The 25,708-nt window shown below is 45.1% G+C and overlaps 1 protein-coding gene across 1 annotated transcript; it reads left to right on the top strand.

Moving 5' to 3' along the window:
- Positions 1-415: 415 nt before the first annotated feature.
- LOC145398014 (uncharacterized) lies at positions 416-24,527 on the top strand. The gene is made up of 3 exons (XM_080270978.1): positions 416-446; positions 20,363-23,235; positions 23,823-24,527. Exons 1-3 carry the CDS (start codon positions 416-418, stop codon positions 24,525-24,527), a joined length of 3,609 nt encoding a protein of 1,202 aa, XP_080127104.1.
- The last annotated feature ends 1,181 nt before the right edge of the window (positions 24,528-25,708 follow it).

Here is a 25,708-nt window from a genome sequence, read left to right on the forward strand (position 1 = left end):
TTTCCGGTCCGGAAAGAGGACCCTGCTCAGTCACCAGTGTCTTTGGCACGAGAAGTTGAGCTAAGAACACCTCGCATAACAGTCATATTTACAATAAGTACAATATAATGTCAACGTATGGTCCGTCCGGGTCCGAGGCACTTTATTCGCTTTTTTAGTTAGTTCTTTTTACGGGGTGGGGCACTAACCCACCACCAACCCTTTTAGTCGCCTCGTACGACAAGCAGGGATACTGGGGGAGTATTCTTGAAACCCCCCTGGGGTAGGGTACAGCAGGGAAGGAAAGGGTACAGCAGGGAAGGAAGGTTGTTGGTACACTTAAAGCAGTGATGAGAAATAGGGACGTGAGCATGGAAGTTAAGAAGTCACTGCATGATAGTATTGTGATCCCTACCCTGACGTATGGAAGCGAGGCATGGACCTTGCCAGAGGAGAACACGTCAAGAGTGAGAGCAGTGGAAATGAATTACTTGAGAGGAGCATGTGGAGTGACGTGGAGGGACAGGTTGATGAATGAAGAAGTGAAGGAACGCTGTGGGGTGGATGTGGATGTGGTTGAGAAGATTAGGAGAAATACACTGAGGTGCGTTGGACATGTGAAGAGAATGGAGAATGAAAGACTGACTAAGAGGGTGTATGTATGTGAGGTGGAGGGAGGGAGAGGGAGAGGTAGACCGAGGATGAGGTGGAGGGATGGAGTTGAGAGGAATATGAGGGAGGGGGGGTGAGCTGGGGGGAGGGTAGTCAAATGGTGGGTGACAGAGCGACTTGGAGGCGTTTTGTCTCCAGCCACCCTTTGCGGGATTAGGGCGTCGGGCTATAGATAGATAGATAGATAGACAATATAATGTAAAAGATAATAACCAAAATTTATCTTAAAATATCATGGAAGAGAGAGAGAGAGAGAGAGAGAGAGAGAGAGAGAGAGAGAGAGAGAGAGAGGGAGGGGAAGGCAGGCCAGGGGCAGTGTTGAATGCACTGTCAGGCCAAGGGAGATATGGAGGAAGGGAGGGAAGGAAGTAGGGAGAGAATGAATGAATGTAAACAAATCATGGCGCCGTAACAGCGAGGTCATCTTGCGCTATATGTAAAACAATAATAAATATTTTTAAATATAATTAGATATAATAAAAAACTGAAAATAAACAAATTAAAACACATGTTCATAACAGTCACTCATAAAAGAAACAAAATTCCCTACGGTGACGCACATCTCCCCCCAGGAGAGAAAGAGAGAGAGAGAGAGAGAGATGGGGGGGGTGTAGTAGCTTAGCAGGACACTAGAGTGCACTGCTGTGGTTAGGCCACTAGAGGGCACTGTCATGGTGTCATCATCTAGGATAGCTAGAGATATATAGAGAAGTCTAGCAAGACCTAGGCCAGGGGACTTTGATGCATGGTCGTGGAGTGTGCAGACGTGTTTCTCTGGCTCTCCTCTAGCTGCAGGGTTGCCTCACCGGCTTTAGCTTTGTTTTCTCCGCCACTAGGGCGTTTTTCAATAAAGTTAGGCTAGCTAGAACTAATTCTCCTCCCAGCCCTTTAGAGATATAGTAAGTGTCTATATCTGTTTCCTGAGATTGCCTTTGCTTACTCACCTCTGGAGTGTACCCCCCACTGATCGCTCTGGGGTGTGAGTTACACACGGGCGCGTCCTCCCGAGAGTGGTTTGAGAGGGTAATCTTAGATTAGGTGTGTGATCCCCGGGCAATTTCTCCCTTGGTCGATTTTCTCTCTCTTCCCACTTCCCCCGTGAGGGGGAAGTGGTAACTATGGCGGACGCCACTGCTGCCTCCCCCCCCTTCAGGGGGGGAGGTAGTCCTGACCGACCCCCGACTGTCTCACGGACTGACTACCCCCAGACTGAACGGCCCCAGACACGTACCCGCCTTGACATTCAAGCAAACAATGCCTCTTTCGTCCTGATTCATGCGGTTGGTTCTACTCCCCTGTCCAGCCTCAATCCCTTCATCATCAAGAAGGTGATTGATGGGTGTGCAGGTGAGGTGGAACAAGTGAAAAAACTTGCGAGTGGAGACCTTCTCGTAAAAACCATAAATTCTGCCCAGGTCAAGGATTTGCTGAAACTGAGGAAGTTCCACTGTCACGATGTCCAAACAACGATCCCGCACGCCATGAATTCCTGCAAGGGTGTTATCACCTGCAGGGATCTTGTGCTTATGGAGGAGGAAAAAATCGTACAGGAACTTGCTCAGCAAGATGTAATAGAGGCCAGATTCATCACAAGATATTCGGAAGGCATAAGGACGAAGACCGCAACAGTTGTTCTCACTTTTGGCAAAGTATCTCTTCCAGCCAATGTGAAGGTTGGATACGAAATTGTAAATGTTAGACCATACATCCCAAACCCCCTTCGTTGTTCAAAATGTCAGCTCTATGGACACCACGAAAAGGCTTGTCGGGCTTCCAACGTCGTGTGTGGCAAGTGTGCGACTGTAGGTCACTCTGCTGACAACTGTACATCCGAGACTGAGTGCTGCTTTCACTGCAAGGATGCTCACTCCACTTCCTCGAGGGCTTGTCCCAAGTGGAAGGAGGAGAAGGAGGTCTGCACAGTAAAAGCAACACAGGGCATTTCCTTCTACGATGCTAGGAAGAAGGTGAAGGAGTTGCATGCAACTCCCAAGCCTAATATCTCCTATGCATCGGCGGTTGTGTCCCGTCCCGTGATGTGCACCGTTGAGACACAGACTGACCTAACATTCGCTCCACATGCCCCACGCCCTACCTCTCAGTCTAAGCCTCCTGTACGTTCCAACTCTCTGACAGACATCCCTATTGCCACTTCATACTCTCAGGCTGCCGCTGCTCCTTCGCAGTCAGTGCGGTCAAAACAGAAGCCTGGCAAGTCAGATAAAATTAACTTGACCACCCTCACCAAACAGTCACGTCCTCATGTCCTTCCCGCTCCTGGTCCAGCGAGGGAGAGAAAGAATAGCTCTTCCTCGATGGAATCTGGGAGCCTCGTTATTGATGAGACTATGGAGATCTCCACAAACAAGCACCGGGATAGGTCCCCGGTAGTCGCTCGCCTGCTGGCGGGAGACAAAAAAAGACAAAGCACACTGGCCCCCAACGAAAATCTTAAACCGTCGCTTTCACTGTATTACAGTGGAATTGTAGAGGTATTGGGAATAAGTTACACAATATAGCAATCTTGCTTTCTATACACAGGCCAGACGTTGTTTGTTTACAGGAGACGCGCCTGGAGGATCACCCTGATCCTCCACAGTTCAGACACTATCACTCGTATAGAAGATATGAAGGTCACGGAGTTGCCATATACACACACAAATCACACCCACAAACGGAAGTGATTCTAAATTCTACTCTGGAAGCTGTCGCGTGCAGAGTAAAATTTAATAACACGTATCTGTCTATTTGCTCTCTGTACTGTCCTCCACATGGCCCCATTGATAGTGATGCTTTAAATTCACTAGTGGAACATCTCCATGGGAATAAGTTAGTGTTGGGCGATTTTAACGCCCATCACTATCAATGGGGTAGCTTGAGGATTGATGGTCGTGGGGAGCAAGTAGCCGACCTAATACTACAGTCCAACCTCTGTCTTCTGAACGATGGTAGAGCGACTCGTGTAGATGATCGTACTGGTAACTTTTCGGCCATTGACTTATCTTTGGCCTCCCCTGGTATACATCAAGATCTCTCATGGGATCCTTACGACGACTCCTTGGGAAGTGATCATTTACCCATCTGTCTTTCTTATACACACGACATCATTTCGGACCCTCCACCTCCAAAATTTAACTATAAGAAAGCAGATTGGGGATAATTCTCAAGGATCGCCAATTTAGATATATCTGGGGAGACCATAGACGTTAAGGTCGAAAATATAACTACTTCCATATTACACGCAGCTGAGGCTGCTATTCCCAAGACTTCTACAGTTCATGCGAAGCATAGAGCACATTGGTGGACGCCGGATTGCCGACAAGCATTAAGAAAACGCAATAGGAGATACAGGATTTTTGATAGTCAGCCCACTGAGAAAAATTTTATTGCATACAAACAGGCACGGGCTGAGGCAAGGAGAATAATAAGAAGGGCCAAGCGTGACTCCTGGCGTCCTTTGTGTCCACGGTGACTCGTACGACACCATTACGTAAAGTCTGGTCCACCATAAGAATATTAAATAATAAAGGCCCATATTTCCCCATTACCACCTTGCAAATAAATAATAACATCTATGACGAGCCCGTGGACGTTGCTAACATCCTCGCCAGGAGTTTTTCTCATGTAAGTAGCTCAGCCAATTATGACCCGCGTTTCCAACATCATAAACGCACGGCTGAGCTACAGATATTAGACTTTGCCACAGAAGACGTAAACTCCCCGTACAACCAAGAGTTTACGCTAGATGAACTGCTCCTTGCCCTTAAATCCTGTAAAGACACCAGCCCTGGACCAGACACCATCACGTACGGTATGATCCAGCATCTTAATCAGGACAACCTGATTAAGATGTTAGCATTGTACAATGAGATTTGGGCGTCTCGAACGTTCCCAAACTCATGGCACTTTGCACACGTCATACCGATACCCAAGGAGGCTGGTCGTCTTATGAATCCCACTTCATTTCGTCCTATTGTGTTGACTTCTTGTCTATGTAAGGTCATGGAACGAATGGTTAACAATAGGCTTCTTTTTGTTTTAGAGTCGAAGAATTTGTTAAATGATCAACAATGTGGCTTCCGTAAATACAGAAGTTCACTAGATCATTTAATGAATTTGGAGCATTGTATTGCAGAGGCATTTGCCAATAAAGAATTCATGATAGGGGTGTTCCTGGACATCCATAAAGCCTATGACATGACCTGGCGACACGGTATATTAATGAAGCTCTATGCTTATGGTTTAAGAGGAAATTTGCCTGTTTTTATTTCAAATTTCTTAAGGGACAGAACTTTCTCTGTCAAATTGCCCCGTAACGTATCATCGGATATATTTATCCAGGAAAACGGGGTGCCACAGGGAAGTGTGCTTAGTCTTACTTTATTTAGTATTATGATCAATGATATTCTGTCATCAGCTCCCATCCCTAGGAATCTTAAATACTCACTCTACGCTGACGATTGTGCAATATGGCATTCTTCCCGTAATGCACAATTTTCGGCTGGGCGGATTCAAGCAGCCCTTGACTCCGTCCACCAATGGGCCTTGCAGTGGGGATTTAAGTTTTCCGTACGTAAGTGTGCCGCTGTAGTCTTCACTAATCGTAACGTACCTAATTTGTGCTTAACTTTGGATAATCAGGCGGTACCTTTTCAAAATTCTGTAAAATTTTTAGGAATACATTTTGATCGTAGAATGAATTTTCAACTTCACGTTAATACTTTGCTTGCTCGTTGTGATAAATCGTTAAATGTCCTCAAGTATCTAGCGGGTACTACCTGGGGTGCCGACAGAAAATCTTTATTAATGGTGTATAAGTCCCTTATTCGATCAAAGCTAGACTATGGCGCACAGGTGTATGGCTCGGCATCTGATGCCACGCTGAAAGGATTGGATGTGTTACAGAATAAATGCTTGCGAATGTGTCTTGGAGCTGTACGGTGTACCCGTGTGGCTCGTATGGAAGTGGAGGCGAATGTGCCTCCCCTCCGTATTCGCCGTGACCACCTGGCCTTGTCCTATGGCGTAAGGACATTAAGAAAAAGTAATATCGGCAATGTGGCCTGTACCCCCCTGCGTCAATACCACCACCTTCTGCGGGGAGTGCGTCGGCCACTTGCCGCTCGCCTCCACTTACTGACTCAGGAGCTTGATGTGGACCCCAGTGACTGAGACAAGTTGGTGCTTAAAAATATAGCGCCTTGGGAGCCACTCGGCTTTACAGTTGATGTTACATGGCTCCCAGCACCAAAGGCCAAGGTGCCGGAGGCGGAGGTCCACCACTTGTTTCGTAACATCATTGTTCGTCACTTGGGGTCCCATCAATTGTACACCGACGGCTCCAAGTCGAGTGAATGTGTGGGTGCAAGTGTGTGGTCGACTGAATGTGCCCTCAGGTATCGGTTGCCGACTCATACATCTGTGTTTACTTCAGAACTTTTTGCTATTGACAAAGCCATAGACTATGCTCTCAATTCTAGACATGACTCATTTGTCATATTTTCAGATTCAAAATCAGCCCTTCAGGCAATTGCATCTTGCACTACGGACTCTCATGAGATCCAGGGCCGTATCGTTAATAAGTTGCATTCATGCAACAAGTCATTCACGCTGATCTGGGTGCCTGGTCATTGTCGTATCTACGGCAATGAGCAGGCTGACTTACTTGCAAAGTCGGCTGTGGAGCTCAAGGAGACTTGGGACGTTCCTCGTGATCTACGGTCGAGTCTATCTCTCGGAAAGAAATCAATAAATCTTCTGTGGCAAGGTCAGTGGACCAGACTAAATATTCCAACTTGTAAGCCGTACCTGGGCGACTGGGACACTGCCAACCGTCCCAGTCGCCTAGAAGAAAAAGTGTTGGCACGGCTACGGCTGAATGCCACCGTTATAACCCACATAAAACCATATATGGAAAGACGCTTCCCACCGCACTGTGACATCTGTAATGCGGTGTTATCTATCAGTCATATCATCCTGCGCTGTCGGCGATTTATTCGTGAACGCGCTTCACTTATGAATTACTGCGGCGCAGTAGACGTCCCCTTCACCCTTTCCACCATCCTGGGTGATGGGGACATTGTTATGACTGATAAATTGATGGCTTTCTTGAGAGAGACCGGACTGATCAGAGTGATGTGACTTTTTTACTGTGTGGTTATGGTTTTTATGAACAGTAAATATGTATATATTGTAATATTAATTAGGGTTGACAGTTGACATATTTTAAATAGTTCCTCCTCCCACCGATCTATTTCTAATATAGATGTCCCCTACATTAAGCCAAGTACCTCGCCTGACACTCACCAGCTGATGAGTGCAAGTGTGCAATATAGGAAGGTATTGGGTACTTGCAGTCGATGGTAGTCTGCTGGGCGAGGTTCTTCAATTTTTGTACAAATTATGTAAATACATTATATTATCTTGCTTAAGTTATTCTAATTAGGGACGACAGCTGACGTGTATGGAAATGTTCCTGTCTCGTCTGGTTCACTTTCATATATTGATGTCCCCTATATTAGGTTGTGCCTCGACTGACAGTCATCAGGTGATGAGTGCAGGTATGTAATGTAGAAAAGCATTACATATCTGCAGTCGATGGTGTTCTCTTGGTCGAGGCTTTTTGAACATTAGTGTAGGTCTAGTTATTTGTCTCTTAGGATTTAGTATAGGTTAGTGATTTGTCTGTTAGGTGGTTAGTTTTAGGGTATTTAGATTGGGTATTTTTGATTATAAGTAATATAAGGTTAAAAATATAAAAAATAAATAAAAATAATAAAAATAAAACTACAAAAAAAAAAATAAAATAAAAATTATTATATATAATATGTACGTGTGCATGAAAGTGTGTATGTTCATATGCATGGATGTGTGTATGTATGTATGTATGTATATATATATGTTTGTATATATATGTATATATGTGTCAATATATATACATATATATATATTTGCCTTAATGACCTGAGGCTTCGGCCTCAATGGTCGATAGGCAACAAAAAAAAAAAATAATAAAAAAAAATAAAAAGAGTGTGCAGACGTGTTTCTCTGGCTCTCCTCTAGCTGCAGGGTTGCCTCACCGGCTTTAGCTTTGTTTTCTCCGCCACTAGGGCGTTTTTCAATAAAGTTAGGTTAGCTAGTACTAATTCTCCTCCCAGCCCTTTAGAGATATAGTAAGTGTCTATATCTGTTTCCTGAGATTGCCTTTGCTTACTCACCTCTGGAGTGTACCCCCCACTGATCGCTCTGGGGTGTGAGTTACACACGGGCGCGTCCTCCCGAGAGTGGTTTGAGAGGGTAATCTTAGATTAGGTGTGTGATCCCCGGGCAATTTCTCCCTTGGTCGATTTTCTCTCTCTTCCCACTTCCCCCGTGAGGGGGAAGTGGTAACTATGGCGGACGCCACTGCTGCCTCCCCCCCCTTCAGGGGGGGAGGTAGTCCTGACCGACCCCCGACTGTCTCACGGACTGACTACCCCCAGACTGAACGGCCCCAGACACGTACCCGCCTTGACATTCAAGCAAACAATGCCTCTTTTGTCCTGATTCATGCGGTTGGTTCTACTCCCCTGTCCAGCCTCAATCCCTTCATCATCAAGAAGGTGATTGATGGGTGTGCAGGTGAGGTGGAACAAGTGAAAAAACTTGCGAGTGGAGACCTTCTCGTAAAAACCATAAATTCTGCCCAGGTCAAGGATTTGCTGAAACTGAGGAAGTTCCACTGTCACGATGTCCAAACAACGATCCCGCACGCCATGAATTCCTGCAAGGGTGTTATCACCTGCAGGGATCTTGTGCTTATGGAGGAGGAAAAAATCGTACAGGAACTTGCTCAGCAAGATGTAATAGAGGCCAGATTCATCACAAGATATTCGGAAGGCATGAGGACGAAGACCGCAACAGTTGTTCTCACTTTTGGCAAAGTATCTCTTCCAGCCAATGTGAAGGTTGGATACGAAATTGTAAATGTTAGACCATACATCCCAAACCCCCTTCGTTGTTCAAAATGTCAGCTCTATGGACACCACGAAAAGGCTTGTCGGGCTTCCAACGTCGTGTGTGGCAAGTGTGCGACTGTAGGTCACTCTGCTGACAACTGTACATCCGAGACTGAGTGCTGCTTTCACTGCAAGGATGCTCACTCCACTTCCTCGAGGGCTTGTCCCAAGTGGAAGGAGGAGAAGGAGGTCTGCACGGTAAAAGCAACACAGGGCATTTCCTTCTACGATGCTAGGAAGAAGGTGAAGGAGTTGCATGCAACTCCCAAGCCTAATATCTCCTATGCATCGGCGGTTGTGTCCCGTCCCGTGATGTGCACCGTTGAGACACAGACTGACCTAACATTCGCTCCACATGCCCCACGCCCTACCTCTCAGTCTAAGCCTCCTGTACGTTCCAACTCTCTGACAGACATCCCTATTGCCACTTCATACTCTCAGGCTGCCGCTGCTCCTTCGCAGTCAGTGCAGTCAAAACAGAAGCCTGGCAAGTCAGATAAAATTAACTTGACCACCCTCACCAAACAGTCACGTCCTCATGTCCTTCCCGCTCCTGGTCCAGCGAGGGAGAGAAAGAATAGCTCTTCCTCGATGGAATCTGGGAGCCTCGTTATTAATGAGACTATGGAGATCTCCACAAACAAGCACCGGGATAGGTCCCCCGGTAGTCGCTCGCCTGCTGGCGGGAGACAAAAAAAGACAAAGCACACTGGCCCCCAACGAAAATCTTAAACCGTCGCTTTCACTGTATTACAGTGGAATTGTAGAGGTATTGGGAATAAGTTACACAATATAGCAATCTTGCTTTCTATACACAGGCCAGACGTTGTTTGTTTACAGGAGACGCGCCTGGAGGATCACCCTGATCCTCCACAGTTCAGACACTATCACTCGTATAGAAGATATGAAGGTCACGGAGTTGCCATATACACACACAAATCACACCCACAAACGGAAGTGATTCTAAATTCTACTCTGGAAGCTGTCGCGTGCAGAGTAAAATTTAATAACACGTATCTGTCTATTTGCTCTCTGTACTGTCCTCCACATGGCCCCATTGATAGTGATGCTTTAAATTCACTAGTGGAACATCTCCATGGGAATAAGTTAGTGTTGGGCGATTTTAACGCCCATCACTATCAATGGGGTAGCTTGAGGATTGATGGTCGTGGGGAGCAAGTAGCCGACCTAATACTACAGTCCAACCTCTGTCTTCTGAACGATGGTAGAGCGACTCGTGTAGATGATCGTACTGGTAACTTTTCGGCCATTGACTTATCTTTGGCCTCCCCTGGTATACATCAAGATCTCTCATGGGATCCTTACGACGACTCCTTGGGAAGTGATCATTTACCCATCTGTCTTTCTTATACACACGACATCATTTCGGACCCTCCACCTCCAAAATTTAACTATAAGAAAGCAGATTGGGGATAATTCTCAAGGATCGCCAATTTAGATATATCTGGGGAGACCATAGACGTTAAGGTCGAAAATATAACTACTTCCATATTACACGCAGCTGAGGCTGCTATTCCCAAGACTTCTACAGTTCATGCGAAGCATAGAGCACATTGGTGGACGCCGGATTGCCGACAAGCATTAAGAAAACGCAATAGGAGATACAGGATTTTTGATAGTCAGCCCACTGAGAAAAATTTTATTGCATACAAACAGGCACGGGCTGAGGCAAGGAGAATAATAAGAAGGGCCAAGCGTGACTCCTGGCGTCCTTTGTGTCCACTTTGACTCGTACGACACCATTACGTAAAGTCTGGTCCACCATAAGAATATTAAATAATAAAGGCCCATATTTCCCCATTACCACCTTGCAAATAAATAATAACATCTATGACGAGCCCGTGGACGTTGCTAACATCCTCGCCAGGAGTTTTTCTCATGTAAGTAGCTCAGCCAATTATGACCCGCGTTTCCAACATCATAAACGCACGGCTGAGCTACAGATATTAGACTTTGCCACAGAAGACGTAAACTCCCCGTACAACCAAGAGTTTACGCTAGATGAACTGCTCCTTGCCCTTAAATCCTGTAAAGACACCAGCCCTGGACCAGACACCATCACGTACGGTATGATCCAGCATCTTAATCAGGACAACCTGATTAAGATGTTAGCATTGTACAATGAGATTTGGGCGTCTCGAACGTTCCCAAACTCATGGCACTTTGTGCACGTCATACCGATACCCAAGGAGGCTGGTCGTCTTATGAATCCCACTTCATTTCGTCCTATTGTGTTGACTTCTTGTCTATGTAAGGTCATGGAACGAATGGTTAACAATAGGCTTCTTTTTGTTTTAGAGTCGAAGAATTTGTTAAATGATCAACAATGTGGCTTCCGTAAATACAGAAGTTCACTAGATCATTTAATGAATTTGGAGCATTGTATTGCAGAGGCATTTGCCAATAAAGAATTCATGATAGGGGTGTTCCTTGACATCCATAAAGCCTATGACATGACCTGGCGACGCGGTATATTAATGAAGCTCTATGCTTATGGTTTAAGAGGAAATTTGCCTGTTTTTATTTCAAATTTCTTAAGGGACAGAACTTTCTCTGTCAAATTGCCCCGTAACGTAACATCGGATATATTTATCCAGGAAAACGGGGTGCCACAGGGAAGTGTGCTTAGTCCTACTTTATTTAGTATTATGATCAATGATATTCTGTCATCAGCTCCCATCCCAAGGAATCTTAAATACTCATTCTACGCTGACGATTGTGCAATATGGCACTCTTCCCGTAATGCACAATTTTCGGCTGGGCGGATTCAAGCAGCCCTTGACTCCGTCCACCAATGGGCCTTGCAGTGGGGATTTAAGTTTTCCGTACGTAAGTGTGCCGCTATAGTTTTCACTAATCGTAACGTACCTAATTTGTGCTTAACTTTGGATAATCAGGCGGTACCTTTTCAAAATTCTGTAAAATTTTTAGGAATACATTTTGATCGTAGAATGAATTTTCAACTTCACGTTAATACTTTGCTTGCTCGTTGTGATAAACCGTTAAATGTCCTCAAGTACCTAGCGGGTACTACCTGGGGTGCCGACAGAAAATCTTTATTAATGGTGTATAAGTCCCTTATTCGATCGAAGCTAGACTATGGCGCACAGGTGTATGGCTCGGCATCCGATGCCACTCTGAAAGGATTGGATGTGTTGCAGAATAAATGTTTGCGAATGTGTCTTGGAGCTGTCCGGTGTACCCGTGTAGCCCGTATGGAAGTGGAGGCGAATGTGCCTCCCCTCAGTATTCGCCGTGACCACCTGGCCTTGTCCTATGGTGTAAGGACATTTAGGAAATGTAATATCGGCAATGTGGCCTGTACCCCCCTGCGTCAATACCACCACCTTCTGCGGGGGGTGCGTCAGCCACTTGCCGCTCGCCTCCACTTACTGACTCAGGAGCTTGATGTGGACCCCGGGGACTGTGACAAGTTGGTGCTTAGAAATATAGCGCCTTGGGAGCCACCCGGCTTTACAGTCGATGTCACATGGCTCCAAGCACCAAAGGCCAAGGTGCCGGAGGCGGAGGTCCACCACTTGTTTCGTAAGATCATTGTTCGTCACTTGGGATCCCATCAATTGTACACCGACGGCTCCAAATCGAGTGAATGTGTGGGTGCAAGTGTGTGGTCGACTGAATGTGCCCTCAGGTATCGGTTGCCGACTCATACATCTGTGTTTACTTCAGAACTTTTTGCCATTGACAAAGCCATAGACTATGCTCTCAGTTCTAAACATGACTCATTTGTCATATTTTCAGATTCAAAATCAGCCCTTCAGGCAATTGCATCTTGCACTACGGACTCTCATGAGATCCAGGGCCGCATCGTTATTAAGTTGCATTCATGCAACAAGTCATTCACGCTGATCTGGGTGCCTGGTCATTGTCGTATCTACGGCAATGAGCAGGCTGACTTACTTGCAAAGTCGTCTGTGGAGCTCAAGGAGACTTTGGACGTTCCTCGTGATCTATGGTCGAGTCTATCTCTCGGAAAGAAATCAATAAATCTTCTGTGGCAAGGTCAGTGGACCAGACTAAATATTCCAACTTGTAAGCCGTACCTGGGCGACTGGGACACTGCCAACCGTCCCAGTCGCCTAGAAGAAAAAGTGTTGGCACGGCTACGGCTGAATGTCACCGTTTTAACCCACATAAAACCATATATGGAAAGACGCTTCCCACCGCACTGTGACATCTGTAATGCGGTGTTATCTATTAGTCATATCATCCTGCGCTGTCGGCGATTTATTCGTGAACGCGCTTCACTTATAAATTACTGCGGCGCAGTAGACATCCCCTTCACCCTTTCCACCATCCTGGGTGATGGGGACATTGTTATGACTGATAAATTGATGGCTTTCTTGAGAGAGACCGGACTGATCAGAGTGATGTGACTTTTTTACTGCATGGTTATGGTTTTTATGAACAGTAAATATGAATATATTGTAATATTAATTAGGGTTGACAGTTGACATATTTTAAATAGTTCCTCCTCCCACCAATCTATTTCTAATATAGATGTCCCCTACATTAAGCCAAGTTCCTTGCCTGACAGTCACCAGCTGATGAGTGCAAGTGTGCAATATAGGAAGGTATTGGGCACTTTCAGTCGATGGTAGTCTGCTGGGCGAGGTTCTTCAATTTTTGTATAAATTATGTAAATACATTATATTATCTTGCTTAAGTTATTCTAATTAGGGACGACAGCTGACGTATATGGAAATGTTCTTGACTCATCTGTTTCCCTTTCATATATTGATGTCCCCTATATTAGGTTGTGCCTCGACTGACAGTCATCAGGTGATGAGTGCAGGTATGTCATGTAGAAAAGCATTACATATCTGCAGTCGATGGTGTTCTCTTGGTCGAGGCTTTTTGAATATTAGTGTAGGCCTAGTTATTTGTCTCTTAGGATTTAGTATAGGTTAGCGATTTGTCTGTTAGGTGGTTAGTTTTAGGGTCTTTAAATTAGGTATTTTGTTTATAAGTAAGATAAGGTTAAAAATATAAAAAATAAATAAAAATAAAAATAAAACTACAAAAAAATAATAAAATAAATATTATTATATATATATGTACGTGTGCATGAAAGTGTGTATGTTCATATGCATGGATGTGTGTATGTATGTATGTATGTATATATATATGTTTGTATATATATGTATATATGTGTCAATATATATACATATATATATATTTGCCTTAATGACCAGAGGCTCCGGCCTCAATGGTCGATAGGCAAAAAAAAAAAAAAAAAAAAAAAAAAAAAAAAAAATAGGCCAGTTCTGTCCCGGCTGGGACTTTGATGCATGGTCGTGGAGAGTTTAGACGTGTTTTTCTGGCTCTCCTCTAGTTTTCAGGGCTGCCTCACCGGCATTAGCTTTTTTTTTCACCCTTCTGGTGACACTTAGGATAGCTAGTACTAATTTTCCTCCCTACCCTTGCTAGAGATATAGTAAGTGTCTATATCTATTTACTAAGATTACCTTTGCTTACTCGCCCACGGAGGGTCCCCCCCACTGATCGCTCTGGGGTGTGAATTAACACGATCGGGCCTCCCTGGAGTGGTTTGAGAGGGCAATCTTAGCCATAGGTGTGTGGTCCCCAGTTGTTTGTCCCTTGTTTGTTTTTCCTCCTCCTTCCCACTTCCCCCGTTAGGGGGAAGTGGTCACTATGGCGGACGCCACTGCTGCCTCCCCCTCCTTCAGGGGGGGAGATAGTCCTGACCGACCCCCGACTGTCTCACGGACGGACTACCCCCAGACTGAACGGCCCCGGACACGCCCTTTGCTAGACATTAATGTAAAAAATGCGAGTTTTGTTTTGTTGCATGCGGTTGGTTCTACTCCCCTGTCCAGCCTCAATCCCTTCATTATCAAGAAGGTGATTGATGGATGTGCAGGAGAGGTAGAACAGGTCAAAAAACTTGCTAGCGGAGATCTCCTAGTAAAGACTGCAAATTCGTCCCAGGTTAAGGATTTGATGAAGATGAGCAAATTCCATTGCTATGATGTGCCGACGATCCCTCACTCCATGAATTCCTGCAAGGGAGTCATCACTTGCAGGGACCTCATGGTCATGGATGAGGACGACATCGTACAGGAACTTGCTCATGGAGCCCGTTTCATCACTAGATTTTCCGAGGGCAGGAGGACGAAAACGGCAACTGTTATATTGACTTTCGGTAAAGTGACTCTCCCAACCCATATCAAAGTGGGGTATGAAATTGTTAACGTAAGGACATACATCCCTAACCCACTTCGTTGTTTACGATGTCAGTTATATGGACACCATGAAAAGTCTTGTCGGGCTTCTCAATCAGTCTGTGGCAAGTGCGCAACGCAAGGTCATGATGCTGACCATTGCACATCAGAGGGTGTCAGCTGCTTTCACTGCAAGGGTGCTCACTTCACTTCCTCTAGGGATTGTCCCAAGTGGAAGGAGGAGAAAGAGGTCTGTGCGGTGAAGGCGACTGAGGGTGTCTCTTTCTACGAAGCAAGGAAAAAGGTGAAGGAGTTGCATGCAACTCCTACACCGAATAGATCCTATGCTTCGGCAGTGATGTCCCGCCCTGTGATGTGCACTGTGGAGACGCAGACTGATCTCGTGCTTGTTAATCAAGTCACTCACTCTACCTTCACCTCCACCTCTAAACCTCCTGTTAGATCCAACTCTCTACCTGACCTCCCCAAAGCTTCATCATACTCACAGGCCGCTGCTGCTTCGCAGTCAGTCAAGCCTAAATCGAAGCCTGACAAAACTGTAAAACATAACTTCACCACCCTTTCAAAGCCACGTCCTCATGTCCTCCCTGCTCCTAGCCCAGCGAGGGAGAGGAAGAATAGCTCTTCCTCGGTGGAATCTGGGAGCCTTGTTATTGACCAAAATATGGAGGTTTCCATCAGCAAGCACCGGGAAAGGTCCCCCGGTAGCCACTCGCCTGGTCGCGGGGGGCATAAAAAAACTAAACACACTGGCCCCCCTCGTAAATCTTAAACCGCCGCATTCACTATACTACAGTGGAATTGCAGAGGTATTGGGAATAAGTTACAAAATATAGCAATCTTGCTTTCTATACACAGGCCAGACATTGTTTGTTTACAGGAGACACGCCTGGAGGATCGTCCTGATCCTCCACACTTCAAACACTACCACCCGTATAGAAGATATGAAGGTCACGGAGTTGCCATTTACACACACAAATCACACCCACAAACGGAAGTGATTCTAAATTCTACTCTGGAAGCTGTCGCGTGCAGAGTAAAATTTAATAACACGTATCTGTCTATTTGCTCTCTGTACTGTCCTCCACATGGCCCCATTGATAGTGATGCTTTAAATTCACTAGTGGAACATCTGCCTGGAAATAAGTTAGTGTTGGGTGATTTTAACGCCCATCACTATCAATGGGGTAGCTTGAGGATTGATGGTCGTGGGGAGCAAGTAGCCGACCTAATATTACAGTCCAAACTCTGTCTTCTGAACGATGGTAGAGTGACTCGTGTAGATGATCGTACTGGTAACTTTTCGGCCATTGACTTATCTTTGGCCTCCCCTGGTATACATCAAGATCTCTCATGGGACCCTTACGACGACTCCTTGGGAAGTGATCATTTACCCATCTGTCTTTCTTATACACGCGACATCATTTTGGACCCTCCACCTCCAAAAATTTAACTATAAGAAAGCAGATTGGGGATCCTTCTCAAGGATCGCCAATTTAGATATATCTGGGGAGACCATAGATGTTAAGGTCGAAAATATAACCCAATCCATATTACACGCAGCTGAGGCTGCTATTCCCAAGACTTCTACAGTTCATGCGAAGCATAGAGCACATTGGTGGACGCTGGATTGCCGACAAGCATTAAGAAAACGCAATAGGAGTTACAGGATTTTTGATAGTCAGCCCACTGAGGAAAATTTTATTGCATACAAACAGGCACGGGCTGAGGCAAGGAAAATAATAAGAAGGGCTAAACGTGACTCCTGGCGGTCCTTTATGTCCACGGTGACTCGTACAACACCATTACATAAAGTCTGGTCCACTATAAGATTATTAAATAATAAACGCCCATACTTCCCTGTCACCACCTTGCAGGTGAATAACACCACCTATGACGAGCCCGTGGACGTTGCTAACATCCTCGCCAGGAGTTTTTCTCATGTAAGTAGCTCAGCCAATTATGACCCGCGTTTCCAACATCATAAACGCACGGCTGAGCTACAGATATTAGACTTTGCCACAGAAGACGTAAACTCCCCGTACAACCAAGAGTTTACGCTAGAAGAACTGCTCCTTGCCCTTAAATCCTGTAAAGACACCAGCCCTGGACCAGACACCATCACGTACGGTATGATCCAGCATCTTAATCAGGACAACCTGATTAAGATGTTAGCATTGTACAATGAGATTTGGGCGTCTCGAACGTTCCCAAACTCATGGCACTTTGCGCACGTCATACCGATACCTAAAGAGGCTGGTCGTCTTATGAATCCCACTTCATTTCGTCCTATTGTGTTGACTTCTTGTCTATGTAAGGTCATGGAAAGTATGGTTAACAATAGGCTTCTTTTTGTTTTAGAGTCGAAGAATTTGTTAAATGATCAACAATGTGGCTTCCGTAAATACAGAAGTTCACTAGATCATTTAATGAATTTGGAGCATTGTATTGCAGAGGCATTTGCCAATAAAGAATTCATGATAGGGGTGTTCTTGGACATCCATAAAGCCTATGACATGACCTGGCGACACGGTATACTAATGAAGCTCTATGCTTATGGTTTAAGAGGAAATTTGCCTGTTTTTATTTCAAATTTCTTAAGGGACAGAACTTTCTCTGTCAAATTGCCCCGTAACGTAACATCGGATATATTTATCCAGGAAAACGGGGTGCCGCAGGGAAGTGTGCTTAGCCCTACCTTATTTAGTATTATGATCAATGATATTCTGTCATCAGCTCCCATCCCGAGGAATCTTAAATACTCGCTCTATGTTGACGATTGTGCAATATGGCACTCTTCCCGTAATGCACAATTTTCGGCTGGGCGGATTCAAGCAGCCCTTGACTCCGTCCACCAATGGGCCTTGTAGTGGGGATTTAAGTTTTCCGTCCGTAAGTGTGCCGCTATAGTTTTCACTAATCGTAACGTACCTAATTTGTGCTTAGCTTTGGATAATCAGGCAGTACCTTTTCAAAACTCTCTAAAATTTTTAGGAATACATTTTGATCGTAGAATGAATTTTAAACTTCACGTTAATACTTTGCTTGCTCGTTGTGATAAACCGTTACATGTCCTCAAGTACCTAGCGGGTACTACCTGGGGTGCCGACAGAAAATCTTTATTAATGGTGTATAAGTCCCTTATTCGATCGAAGCTAGACTATGGCGCACAGGTGTATGGCTCGGCATCCGATGCCACTCTGAAAGGATTGGATGTATTGCAGAATAAATGTTTGCGAATGTGTCTTGGAGCTGTCCGGTGTACCCGTGTAGCTCGTATGGAAGTGGAGGCGAATGTGCCTCCCCTCCGTATTCGCCGTGACCACCTGGCATTTTCGTATGGACTACGAACATTAAGGAAAAGTAATATCGGCAATGTGGCCTGTACCCCCCTGCGTCAATACCACCACCTTCTGCGGGGGGTGCGTCGGCCACTTGCCGCACGCCTCCACTTACTGACTCAGGAGCTTGATGTGGACCCCAGTGATTGTGACAAGTTGGTGCTTAAAAATATAGCGCCTTGGGAGCCACCCGGCTTTACAGTCGATGTCACATGGCTTCCAGCACCAAAGGCCAAGGCGCCGGAGGCGGAGGTCCACCACTTGTTTCGTAACATCATTGTTCGTCACTTGGGGTCCCATCAATTGTACACCGACGGCTCCAAGTCGAGTGAATGTGTGGGTGCAAGTGTGTGGTCGACTGAATGTGCCCTCAGGTATCGGTTGCCGACTCATATATCTGTGTTTACTTCAGAACTTTTTGCTATTGACAAAGCCATAGACTATGCTCTCAACTCTAGGCATGACTCATTTGTCATATTTTCAGATTCAAAATCAGCCCTTCAGGCAATTGCATCTTGCACTACGGACTCTCATGAGATCCAGGGCCGCATCGTTAATAAGTTGCATTCATGCAACAAGTCATTCACGCTGATCTGGGTGCCTGGTCATTGTCGTATCTACGGCAATGAGCAGGCTGACTTACTTGCAAAGTCGGCTGTGGAGCTCGAGGAGACTTGGGACGTTCCTCGTGATCTACGGTCGAGTCTATCTCTCGGAAAGAAATCAATAAATCTTCTGTGGCAAGGTCAGTGGACCAGACTAAATATTCCAACTTGTAAGCTGTACCTGGGCGACTGGGACACTGCCAACCGTCCCAGTCGCCTAGAAGTAAAAGTGTTGGCACGGCTACGGCTTAATGCCACCATTTTAACCCACATAAAACCATATATGGAAAGACGCTTCCCACCGCACTGTGACATCTGTAATGCGGTGTTATCTATCAGTCATATCATCCTGCGCTGTCGGCGATTTATTCGTGAACGCGCTTCACTTATAAATTACTGCGGCGCAGCAGACGTCCCCTTCACCCTTTCCACTATCCTGGGTGATGGGGACATTGTTATGACTGATAAATTGATGGCTTTCTTGAGAGAGACCGGACTGATCAGAGTGATGTGACTTTTTTACTGTGTGGTTATGGTTTTTATGAACAGTAAATATGTATATATTGTAATATTAATTAGGGTTGACAGTTGACATATTTTAAATAGTTCCTCCTCCCACCGATCTATTTCTAATATAGATGTCCCCTACATTAAGCCAAGTACCTCGCCTGACACTCACCAGCTGATGAGTGCAAGTGTGCAATATAGGAAGGTATTGGGTACTTGCAGTCGATGGTAGTCTGCTGGGCGAGGTTCTTCAATTTTTGTACAAATTATGTAAATACATTATATTATCTTGCTTAAGTTATTCTAATTAGGGACGACAGCTGACGTATATGGAAATGTTCCTGACTCGTCTGGTTCCCTTTCATATATTGATGTCCCATATATTAGGTTGTGCCTCGACTGACAGTCATCAGGTGATGAGTGCAGGTATGTAATGTAGAAAGGCATTACATATCTGCAGTCGATGGTGTTCTCTTGGTCGAGGCTTTTTGAATATTAGTGTAGGCCTAGTTATTTGTCTCTTAGGATTTAGTATAGGTTAGCGATTTGTCTGTTAGGTGGTTAGTTTTAGGGTCTTTAAATTAGGTATTTTGTTTATAAGTAATATAAGGTTAAAAATATAAAAAATAAATAAAAATAATAAAAATAAAACTGCAAAAAAATAATAAAATAAAAATTATTATATATATATGTACGTGTGCATGAAAGTGTGTATGTTCATATGCATGGATGTGTGTATGTATGTATGTATGTATATATATATGTTTGTATATATATGTATATATGTATCAATATATATACATATATATATTTGCCTTAATGACCAGAGGCTCCGGCCTCAATGGTCGATTGGAAAAAAAAAAAAAAAAAAAAAAAAAAAAAAAAGGCCCGGCTACACTCAGGCTAACAATAAACTGAGAACCCCCACTACGTGTATTTCTATGGGATCCAATACATGGCGACGAGGATGGGATCCAGAGTGTAGTTAAACAGTGGGACAATTGCTGGGTCAGCTGCCGTTGGGGCTGTAGAAGCATCCGAAGAAGGGGAAGACTTTGAAACCTACACTGAGCGGTTTGAGCAGTTCCTAGAAGCCAACAATATCACCGAGGATAAGCGAAAAAGGGCGTTATTTCTCACTGTGTGTGGTCCGGCAGTGTACCAACTACTGAGGAATGTTTGTGCCCCTGATAAACCTTCCTCGAAAACACTGGCTCAGTTGATCAACCTCGCTACACAGCATTATGCTCCAAAAGTTTCTGTCGTGGTGGCGAGGTACAAATTCAACTCTGAAAAACAAAAGGAGAATCAGACCATCAGCAAATATGTGGCAGAGCTTAAGAGACTAGCATCACGTTGTAACTTCGGTGCAAATTGGCAGGAACACTTGAGAGACAGGTTTGTGTGTGGAGTGTCTAGTGAACAGCTCCAACGTAAGTTACTGCAGGAAGGAGATGACCTAACTTGGGAAAGAGCATATAAAATGGCGCTATCTTACGAAGCCGCTTCAACTGATGCACAGGTGCTATCTGGACAAAGCAGAGAAAATGTAAACCGGGTAGGGTCTGCGTCATCCTTAAGAGGATTGGGACAAAGTAAGTACCAACCAGACAAGACAGCGGTATCCAGGGATGCCCGATGGAAGGAAACTAGATGTTCACGGTGCGGCAGGGAGGGGCATGGTGCGACACTGTGCTCATTTCGAAATGCAATATGTTTTAGGTGTAAAAGGCATATTCGAAGAATGTGCGGAACCAAGACACTAGTGAACAATCTGGATGAAGAACAATGTGAACAGGAAGATGAAGCGGTTGACGGGGAGCTGTTTGGGATTTTACAGTTACCTGACAAAAACCATACAGCAAAAAGGAAACCACCGCTTACAGTGGATTTGCAAGTGCAGGGCAGCGTGATTTGCATGGAAGTGGACACAGGGGCAAGTACGACGGTAATTAGTGAGAAGCAATGGAAAAAGTTGAATAGAAGACCCAAACTCCACACATCAAAACGACGGTTAGTTACCTACACAGGAGAGGATTTACAGGTGTGTGGTGAGGCGAGTGTTGAGGTGAAACTGAACAATCAGGTGGAGATTTTGTCCATTACCGTCATCCAAGGAGAGGGACCACCGCTGTTGGGACGTGATTGGTTGGCAGTCTTAAAGTTAGATTGGGAAGAGATGCTGGCGAAGATTGCCATTAAACACTCTGAGGGGGAGCTGTCGGAATTAGATAAATTATTGGACAGCCATGCCAGGGTCTTTTCACAAAGTTTGGGACGTATGCCTATCAAAGCACATCTCAAGCTGAAGGAAGGAGCTCGTCCAGTTTGGAAAAGGGCCAGACCAGTTCCTCATGCTTTGTATCCGCTAGTGGATCAGGAACTAGATAGGTGGGTGAAGGAAGGGATAGCTGAACCAGTGGAAACAGATCACAGCAGCGGGTGGGCGACACCATTAGTAGTTGTTCCTAAACCGGACGGAAAGGTAAGGCTAGCAGCCGATTATCGTATTACAGTGAACCCTGAATTGGATATTGTAAAACACCCCTTGCCAACTCCAGAGGAGCTGTTTGCAAGAATTAAAGGGAAGAGGTTTGCTAAGTTAGATTTGAAAGATGCATACTTGCAGATGGAACTAAGTGAGGATTCAAAGGGTTTAACAACGGTATCTACTCATAGGGGGTTATTACGGATGAATAGGTTGCCTTTCGGATTATCATATTGTACAGATATTTTCCAAGCAGCAATGGATAGAATATTGGAGGATTTACCTGAATGTGTGGCTTATTTGGACGATTTGCTAGTAATGGGACAGGATAAGCAGGATTTACTCCGAAACTTGGATAAAGTTTTGAGAAGGTTGGGTGACAACGATGTCCGGCTTAAACAGTCTAAACGTGAGTTTAACCTACGGGAGGTACAATACCTGGGTTGGATAGTTTCGGGTACAGAGCTTAAACCAGTCCCGGAGAAAACCGAGGCGGTGAGACTGTTACCTGAACCAACAGATGTGTCTTCCCTACGCAGTTTATTGGGGGCCATAGGTTATTATTCACGTCTGTTACCGCACCTGGCCACCACACTCTCTCCCTTGTACAATTTACTACGTAAAGGTGTGAAGTGGGAGTGGTCAAAAAAGTGCGAGGAGGCACTGAACAGGGTAAAAAAGATGTTGGCAGGTAACCTGGTGTTAATGAGATATGGTCCTAATTTGCCACTAAAATTAATGACAGATGCGAGTGAAGTGGGTATTGGTGCTGCATTGGTGCATGTTGTGCCCGGAGGGTTAGAGAGACCAGTAGCCTATGCATCTAGAACTCTAACTCCAACAGAGCAGAAATATCTGATTGTTGAGAAGGAGGCGCTAGCAGTATCATATGGGGTACGAAGATTTCATCAATATTGTTATGGCCGTAAGTTTACTTTGGTAACAGACAACAAAGCTTTATCTCGTATCTTAAACCCGGACAGAGAGATGCCAGCTTTGGGAGCAGCACGGATGCAGAGATATGCCTTGCAGCTGGCAGCCTACAGGTACGAGGTGGAGTTACGACGTTCTAGGGATATGGTGGTTGCAGATGCGCTTTCCAGATTACCTTTGCCAGGTATCATCGATGTAGATGCAGGGTTTGTAGAGGAAGAGGCCAGAGTAAGTAATGTGTTGTTCTTAGACGAGGGACCTGGAGTGACAGCCAGTGAGATAGCAACAGCAACACGACGAGACCCAGTGTTAGGGAAGGTGTTGTCAGCATTGCGATCAGGGAAATGGATGGAAGGAGATAAAGAGGTTGCTGTTTTCAGGTCGAGATGTGATGAGTTTTCCACGGAGGGGGATTGCATTATGTGGCGTGGTAGAGTAGTGGTTCCAGTAGCACTTAGGAATAAGGTTAAGGGGGAATTACATACAGGACATACAGGTTGTGTGCGGATGAAGCAGCTAGCGAGACGGTATGTTTGGTGGCCAGGAATAGACAGAAAGCTGGAGGAGATGGTGAAGGATTGTCATGGCTGTATGGAGAAGCGGACATCGCCGCCACAATCTGCCTTGCATCCGTGGGAAAGGACTAGTGGACCATGGCAAAGACTTCATGCAGACTTCGCAGGGCCCATAAATGGAATGATGCTGTTGATTGTGGTTGATAGCTATTCAAAGTGGATTGAGGCTATTCCATTAAAATCTACAACGGTAGCGAAAACTATGTATGAATTAGGGATAATGTTTGCTAGGTTTGTCTGCCTTTACAGTTGTGCACAGATAATGGGCCTCAGTTTACAGCGGGGGAGATGGCATCATTTTTACGCAGACATGGTATCAGACATATCAGGACGGCTCCATATCACCCTTCCAGTAATGGGTTGGCAGAACGGGCAGTAAGAACGGTGAAAGAGGGCTTAAAATCTATGAGTAAGGAGGGAGGATCTCTTGAGAGGAAATTATTAAAGTTTTTGTTGACTTATCGTTCTACCCCCCAGACAACAACAGGCAAGACCCCAGCAGAGTCGTTGTTGGGTAGGAACATTAGATCAAGACTGGATCTTCTTTTACCAAATGAGGAGAGCAGGGTGATGGAGAGGATAGAAAAACAGGGAACAGGTCGTCCAGTAAGGAGGTTTGCAGTGAATGATATAGTCTGGGCTCGCAGTTATTCTGGACCTAAATGGAGGAAAGGTAGGATAATATCGCAGACTGGACCGGTTTCATATGAGGTGGATGTAGGGGGAGATATTTTATGGTCACGCCATGCCGACCAAACAATTCTTGTGAGCAAGGCCAATGACAGTGGATGGCAGCAATCACCTATATTAACTGACACACCCTCTACACTAGTAACAGATGTACCGGTGGGGCAGGGGGAACCACACCCGCCTGCTGTAGAGATGGATAAGGGATCTCCGGAGCACCGGGCAAAGGTGTCAGAGCTGGGGAGGCAACAGGAGAGGACACTACAGTCGGACGAACGTCTAAGCACAGGGGCAGCCAGCATGGGGATGAAAACATCTGTGAAAGAATTAGAGCATGGGGCTAGATCGACTCGACAGCGGTTATCGACAGCCTCTGAGTCTTCTAGAGAGGAGGCAAGAACATCGACATTTCATGAAGTAGAATCACCCAAAACTCTAGTACGACGGTCAACAAGAGAAAGGAAACCTCCTGAAAGATATACAGCTGTGATGTAAATTGTAGGGACTATTATTACATATGTTTATTAGTTATTGTGTATATACTTATGTTAGGGGGGGTGCAAGGTTAAAATTTGTAGTTGTCAAGCCAACTATTGGTGGATGCTTATATATATTGTTATTTATTGTACCTATATGATTATAGGGCTTTATGTTTGGTTGTCATTGTACCTATGTGATTATAGGATTTTATGTTGTTTGGTTGTGGGATTTGCTTTAAGGGGGGTGAAGTGTAGTAGCTTAGCAGGACACTAGAGTGCACTGCTGTGGTTAGGCCACTAGAGGGCACTGTCATGGTGTCATCATCTAGGATAGCTAGAGATATATAGAGAAGTCTAGCAAGACCTAGGCCAGTTCTGTCCCGGCTACACTCAGGCTAACAATAAACTGAGAACCCCCACTACGTTTATTTCTATGGGATCCAATAGGGGGGAAGGGGCATTGCGGGTATGGAAAATGTGGCATCACTGTACCCAGGTTTGTGCCCCACCCTAGCCGCCAGTTTATAGTAGTAGCACCGTAGTGAAGTTTGTATATCTTCGATACTTGTGAAAACAGTGAAGTGAAGTCGGCAGGCATTAAGTGTAATTATTTAGAAAATAATGACAGTGAGCTTAAGAATCCAGCATTTATTTACGACGCCTGGGGTGATCTTGTGTACTGTACACCGAAAGGCTGCCTCTAGGAAGAACAGCCCACTGGGCAACGTCCTTCCTACACTGAACTACTACTGTTGGAGCCTGTGGCAGTGTGGGACGGGAACATAACAGTGGTGTCAGGAGTGTGGATGATTAGAAAGTGCTGCAGTGAGTCAAACCGTCGTCATGGAGGCAGAACGTGTACAGACAAGAGGACAAGCTAAATAAGTAGAGACATCACTGGCTGCAATTATAAAGCTATTACAAGCACAGGATGAAGGACAGAAAGAAATCAAAGAACAATTACAGGCACAAAATGCAGAACTGAAAGAACAATTAGAGGCCCAAAGTGAAGAACAGAAAGAGCTCAAGAAAGAAATCAAGGAACAGTTGCAAGCACAGAGTGAACTGCTAGAGGCACAAAGTGAAGACCGATATGAAGAGCTTCAAGAGGCATTACAGGAGCAACAGACGGAATTACAACTGAGGAATGCAAGGACAGCTAGATGTTTTCATGGGGGAAATGAAAGAAGAACAACA

This window comes from Coenobita brevimanus, chromosome 44 (assembly GCF_032717465.1).
Source record: "Coenobita brevimanus isolate Jiangsu-jjx chromosome 44, ASM3271746v2, whole genome shotgun sequence".
NCBI classification, from domain to species: Eukaryota; Metazoa; Arthropoda; class Malacostraca; order Decapoda; family Coenobitidae; genus Coenobita; species Coenobita brevimanus.